Here is a 7,176-nt window from a genome sequence, read left to right as displayed (position 1 = left end):
CATTTATGTTAACTACAAGAGGGAAAATAAGTGGTATTATTATTGGAATAACTGTTGACAAAACCTTTGTTAAACCATCAAAATATCCTGTTATCTGTTTATCTTCATCAAAATAAATTAAAACATGGACTTTTAAATTGATACTTCTTTATTGATGCATACAGTATGTACAATAATAAGTTATATATACACTTACGTTTGTTTCCATGAAAAAGAGTTTGTTTCTGTAGTCTAATCTGTGGAGCTTTGTGATCCTGAGGTAAGAGAACCAGGTTCTCTACATACAGCCAGTCATCTTCTGTCATTCAGTGACCTACCTGAACTATGAGCCATCCGTTGATGCTGTGTTTGGATTGGAATGAACAAGGATAAACTAAAAGAAGCCATTATGGATACCTGCTAAATGATGAGCATTGTACATGCACATTTATGATTCATATACACTACCGGAGTCCAGACCCTTTAAACGTGGCTAACTTGAAACACCAGAGCAGTGAAGACACACTGAGAGATGGGATTGTGCCTCCCCAGTCACTCAACAGAACCAATATACATGGAGGTATAGAAAGCCACCATTTAAACCATATAAACCAAACACACATTCTCTTGTTCCTGAAATGTCTTTAGCTAGGAGCTTATCACCATTAGCTGATATGTGCTGAATGGCACAAAATGGCTGCCGTCCTGTGGTATCACCCAGCATAGCATCAGAGCCAGGCTGACCATAGAGTAGTGCAGCGCTGGGTGTCCTGGTGTCCTGTCTTCCTGCATTTCTCAGGCTGCAGAAGGCCTAGTCTGTCTATAAGCTAAGCAGTCTCTTTAATGGTCTCTGGCATCTGGTATTTACTGGTTCATTGGTTTTAGTGGTTAATTAGGTGCTGAAAGTCTTGACTGTAAACCACAACATTATTAGATCAGACTGCCACAAGTCAACCAATTAGAGCCAGCGGTAGCAGCTGACCGCTGGAGGAGCGGGGAGGGGGGATCTTGGGCCACGGGGATCCTGGCAGAGAAGAGGTCCATTATGCCTTTTTCAAAATCTCATATTCTAATATGTACAAAATGTAATTTATATAAAATCTATATTTTTTTTTAAATAAAAAGCTTTTGTTGAGGCATCCAGCACAAAGTGAATTGTCAGAGGGAGACAGAGAGATGAAAGAGAAGGAGAGAGATCTGAAATCTAGGAAGGCCTACTGGCATTCTTCATGTGGAGGGGTACGGGTGTTTGTGAATGTATGGGCGGGCGGGTATGTGGACATGGGTGTACTGCATCTGTGCATAAACGTGTGTTCATGTGTGTGTGTGAGTCAGACGCTTGCACAGCGCGGTGAGGACAGAGGGACAGTGTGTGTATCTCCTCCTCCCAGTACATCAGAACACAGTGACTCCACAGCATCCAGTCTCTCTATCTGCACCAGTCTGGTGAGCAGGTCTGGGATGCTATAGCCGGCGGTACTGATCCTCTCAAACAGCTGCAGGCCGTCACTCATCCCTCCGATCTCATCCCTCTTCAGGCCAAAGCTTTCTGCCAGGTGTCTCCAGGTCTTCACCACAGCTGCCTCGCTACTGTAGGAGGAGCTCAGCATMCGACTGGCCTTCTCCAGACAGTCAAACGGTAGTTCTGTAGGACTCAGACCTGGGGAGAGGAAGGGAGAGGGATGGTTAGGGATGTGTGTGTTGTAGCAAGAGTCCAGCATAGAAGTGTCCTTCGATAGACAGTTGAAGGGTAGTTCCATAGGGCTGAAGCCCGGGGTGGACGTATGAGTTCTCACCCTCGGCCACACTGCAGGCTCTAGCATACAGATCCAGGATCTTCTTCCTCCGGCTCTGAATCTGAAGGAAGAGACAGAGTGAAAGGTAGAGTAGGTTATAAAGTAATTACATTGCAATACATTGTTAAAGTACATAGTTGGATGTGAATGACTGTGTTCTCTCTCACCCCTGTAGCCTTGTTGTAGTTGTTGTTATTGATGATGTTAGCATTGCCATTGCTAATGTTGTTAGCGTTGATAGGGCTGGTGGGGTTGGATCCAGTCTTATCCCTGTCGAGAAGCCCCAGAGAGAGCAGGCAGAGGTCCGGCTTGTTGCCCAGGTTCAGAAGACAGAGGTTGGGGTTAGGATCAGCCGCCCCCTGCCTCTCCAAGGCTGCCTCCTCATCACTGTCCATACTACGACTCAACAGCTGCTCGTTCTCTGACGATGCATCATTCTCACTGGGGAGGAGAGAGAAAATCAAGTTGAGTTGTCAAAACTCAAAATCGGTCAGCATAATAACAGTCTTCATGACCTTTCAACTGATATTTTGCAGTGTCTAGTTATGGTAATGTGCTGTAGCTTCATCCTTAATATTATACTGCAAATAGACTCATGTTTTATATTACATATTTAGCTTCAGATCCACAGAATGCTATTAACAGTGTGTGTAAGACTGGGAAGTTCTCCCAAAAACACCTTGTTGACAAAGATTTTCAGAGATACGCACACAATAGCAAATGTTCACTGACACACACAACACACACAACACACACACACACACACACACACACACACACACACACACACACACACACACACACACACACACACACACACCACACACACACACACACACACCACACACACACACACAGGCATTGTTTCCTATCACCCTACACCCACTCAGGCTGCTAAGACGTGTGTAGTACTATCCCTGGCATGCAGCAGACAGTATCACCAGCGGGAGTCTGGCTGATGGTAATGCTTAATGTTAATGTGTGTGATGAGATGTGAGTAGGTCTACAGACCATATACAGTGTGTGTACATGTGACTTGTGATATCTGTGTATACCAATCATCCTCTGTGTCTACCCATATTTACGTAAATGTGTATGTATCTTCCCTTGCTATACCTGTCTGTCTGTCTGTCATAAGAATAAGGCTTCATTGTCTGCTAGTGTGAGGTTGAGACAGACAGCCAGATAAACAGAAAGGGAGGAGAGAACAGAGAGGGAAGGAAAGAAAGGGAAAGGGAGGAGAGAGAAGGAAAGGGAGGAGAGAACAGAGAGGGGAAAGGAGAGAGGAAAGGGAGGAGAGAACATAGAGGGAGGACAGAGGAAAGGAGGAGAGAACAGAGAGGGAAGGACAGAGGAAAGGGAGGAGAGAACAGAGAGGGGAAGGACAGAGGGAAAGGGAGGAAGGACAGAGAGGGGAATGACAGAGGGAAAGGAAGGAGAGGAGCAGAGAGGGGAAGGACAGAGAGGGAATGGGAGGAGAGAACAGAGAGGGGAAGGACAGAGGGAAAGGGAGGAGAGGACAGACAGGGGAAGGACAGAGGGAGGGAGGAGAGGACAGAGAGGGGAAGGACAGAGGGAACAGAGAAAGGGAGGAGAGGACAGATAGGGGAAGGACAGAGGGAAAGGGAGGAGAGGACAGATAGGGGAAGGACAGAGAGGGAATGGGAGGAGAGAACAGAGAGGGAAGGGTTTAGGGTTTGGCTGGGCTATAGAGTATTTATCCCCCTCTCTCTTCACTTCTCTTTGCCTCTCTCTCTACTACCCACCCTCCCCTCTCTCTTTCTCTCTCTATATCTCTCCCCCACCCCCCTCTCCATCCCACCTCCAGAGCCAATCTGTGCTCAGCTAGTTTGCCCTCCAAAACCAGAATCACTTTGCTTCAGAAAAATCTTTAGTTTTTCCATGACCCACACAAGGGGCACAAACAAACACACACACACACATACACTGTCTCCCCACTAAAAGGGCTAGCAGCGATGCTCTGCTGCAGTGACTTGTCCTGTGGTAGTCTAATTATGGGCAGATCCCGAAAAACAGATAAAAGAGCCTCCCTGTCTCTGAGGCCCCCAGTCAACCCCTACACACACACACACACACACACACACACACGCACACGCACACGCACACGCACACGCACACACACACACACACAAAAACACACTTGCAGACAAGCACACAAACACACTCAAACGCACAAACAAATACAGACAGACCCAAACATGATCTGAGCGATATTGGGAACCATTACACATCTTTTGCGTTTGTCTGTTCAGCGTGTGTTTGATGTGTCATGTGTGCTGGTGATTATGATACCTTACCTTTTCACCGTCTTCGGAGGCGTGGGTTTGAGTTTGTCGAATTCATCCTTTTCAGAGAAAATCACAACGTTGTCTGAAATAAAGAAAAAATGAATTTATACAATTTTTAAATTAGGATGCTTAATAAGTGACACAAACAACAAATACACTACAAGCAAAAGTATGTGGACACCTGTTCGAACATCTCATTCCAAAATCATGGACATTAATATGGAGTTGGTCCCGCCTTTGCTGCTATAACAGCCTCCACTCTTCTGGGAAGGTTTTCCACTAGATGTTGGAACATTGCTGCGGGGACTTGCTTCCATTCAGCCACGAGCATTAGTGAGGTCGGGCACTGATGTTGGGCGATTAGTCCATTAGGCTCACAGTCAGCGTTCCAATTCATCCCAAAGGTGTTCGATGGGGTTGAGGTTAAGGCTCTGTGCAGGCCAGTCAAGTTCTTCCACGCTGATGTTGACAAACCATTTCTTTATGGACCTCGCTTGGCTATAAGGTTGGAAGCACAGAATCGTCTAGAATGTCGTCACTGGAACTAAGGGGCCTAGCCTGAAGCATGAAAAACAGCCCCAGACCATTATTCCTCCTCCACCAAACTTTACAGTTGGCACTATGCATTGGGCAGGTAGCGTTCTTCTGACATTCGTCAAACCCAGATTCGTCTGTCGGACTGCCAGATGGTGAAGCGTGTTTCATCACTCCAGAGAACACGTTTACACTGCTCCGGAATCCAAGGGCGGCAAGCTTTACACCACCCCAGCCGACGCTTGGCATTGGCATGGTGATTTTAGGCTTGTGTGCGACTGGTTGGCCATGGAAACCCATTTCATGAATCTCCCGACTAACAGTTCTTGTGCTGACATTGCTTCCAGAGGCAGTTTGGAACTCTGTAGGTCTCAGAGCGAGTGACGGCACCGATTGAAACGCTATTAGCGCGCACCCCGCTAACTAGCTAGCCATTTCACAATCGTTACACCAGCCTAATCTCGGGAGTTGATAGGCTTGAAATCATAAACAGCTCAATGCTTGAAGCACAGGGAAACGCACGAAAGTGCTGTTTGAATGAATGCTTACGAGCCTGCTGCTGCCTACCCCTGCTCAGTTTAGACTGCTCTATCAAATATCAAATCATAGACTTAATTATAACATAATAACACACAGAAATACGTGCCTTAGGTCATTAATATGGTCAAATCCGGAAACTATCATTTCGAAAACAAAACGTTTATTCTTTCAGTGAAATACGGAACCGTTCCGTATTTTATCTAACGGGTGGCATCCATAAGTCTAAATATTGCTGTTACATTGCACAACCTTCAATTTCATGTCATAATTACGTAAAATTCTAGCAAATTAGTTCGCAACGAGCCAGGCGGGCCAAACTGTTGCATATACCCTGACTCTGCGTGCAATGAACGCAAGAGTAGTGACACAATTTTCCTAGTTTAATATTGCCTGCTAATCTGGATTTCTTTTAACTAAATATGCAGGTTTAAAAAAATATACTTCTGTGTATTGATTTTAAGAAAGGCATTGATGTTTATGGTTAGGTACATTCGTGCAACGATTGTGCTTTTTTCGCAAATGCGCTTTTGTTAAATCATCCCCGTTTGGCGAAGTTGCCTGTCTTTGTTAGGAAGAAATAATCTTCTAGACTTCACACAGTTCGCAACGAGCCAGGCGGCCCAAACTGCTGCATATACCCTGACTCTGTTGCACAGAACACAAGAGAAGTGACAATTTCCATAGTTAAAAGAAATTCATGTTAGCAGGCAATATTAACTAAATATGCAGGTTTAAAAATATATACTTGTGTATTGATTTTAAGAAAGGCGTTGATGTTTATGGTTAGGTACACATTGGTGCAACGACAGTGCTTTTTTCGCGAATGCGCTTGTTAAATGACCCGTTTGGCAAAGTAGGCTATGATTCAATGATAAATTAACAGGCACCGCATCGATTATATGCAACGCAGGACAAGCTAGATAAACTAGTAATATCATCAATCATGTGTAGTTAACTAGTGATTATGTTAAGATTGATCGTTTTTTATAAGATACATTTAATGCTAGCTAGCACCTTACCATGGCTCCTTGCTGCACTAGCATAACAGGTAGTCAGCCTGCCACGCAGTCTCCTCGTGGAGTGCAATGTAATCGGCCATGATCGGTGTCCAAAAATGCCGATTACCGATTGTTATGAAAACTTGAAATCGGCCCTAATTAATCGGCCATTCCGATTAATCGGTCTACCTCTAGTCTAGGCAGGTGTGATGTCGTTGATGTTTGTGTGTGTCTGTATGTTGTCTTTTTTGTTTTGTTTACCAAACGTTATTTCTCACACAGTTCCATGAACGCGGGTAAAAGTCTGAAACAATCGTCAAAATAACCAGGGGAACAGAGGTCCCATTATTTTCAAAATAATTCAATTAACAGGACTGTAGTGTTCAAATGCAATCACATCAAAGTTTAAAGTGTGTAAATGTCTGGCACTGCCAGCCTAGATGGTGTATGGCTCAGAGACGCCACATCAGACAGACACTCATAGTTCCCAGCTCTACTGGAGATCTCAATCATCGAGACTTACGAAACAGCTACTCAATACACACAGACATGCGTGTGCACACACACTTTTCCCAATACATAAACACACACATACAGTATGCTTTCACCAATACACTTAGAACATATAAACATACATTCAGTTTCGTGAATAAAACACTTATGTTTGATTCTTAATTTGCAAGCCTAAACAGGTTGATTTCTAAACCTAAAGGACTGTATGTGTAACTATTACCATACCAGAGGTAAAAGGGTAGGCCTACAGTATGTGAGACGCCAGTAGGTGTATTATTGTCAGGTAGATAACAACTCATTCAGAGTTGTTGACACTGACAGCCTAGAGCTAGGGCCACAGTCTAATCTAAACATTCCACCATGCTGCGCTCACTCAGTGTCAAACCCACAGACACCACGCATGAGAATGCCTTTATGTTAGTTATAGACTAGACTATAGATTAAACCTGAGGCCCCAGCCGGTACTATACATTATGTTAGTTATAGACTAGACTATAGATTAAACCT

At 44.5% G+C, this 7,176-nt stretch overlaps 1 protein-coding gene across 1 annotated transcript in view; it reads right to left on the bottom strand.

Annotated features, from left to right (window-relative positions):
- Positions 1 to 127: 127 nt before the first annotated feature.
- The window catches only part of LOC111978013 (tumor necrosis factor receptor superfamily member EDAR-like), a 51,409-nt gene continuing 44,360 nt past the window's right edge, over positions 128 to 7,176 (bottom strand). Inside the window, 4 exon segments of the mRNA XM_024007771.3 lie at positions 128 to 1,639; positions 1,776 to 1,836; positions 1,943 to 2,216; positions 4,094 to 4,166. Coding sequence (XP_023863539.1) covers positions 1,311 to 1,639; positions 1,776 to 1,836; positions 1,943 to 2,216; positions 4,094 to 4,166 — 737 coding nt within the window. The 3' untranslated portion in view covers positions 128 to 1,310.

Source organism: Salvelinus sp. IW2-2015, linkage group LG2, assembly GCF_002910315.2.
Source record: "Salvelinus sp. IW2-2015 linkage group LG2, ASM291031v2, whole genome shotgun sequence".
Classification (NCBI taxonomy): Eukaryota; Metazoa; Chordata; class Actinopteri; order Salmoniformes; family Salmonidae; genus Salvelinus; species Salvelinus sp. IW2-2015.
Note: the sequence above shows the minus strand (reverse complement) of the source record. Positions and strands in the feature narration are given on the sequence as shown.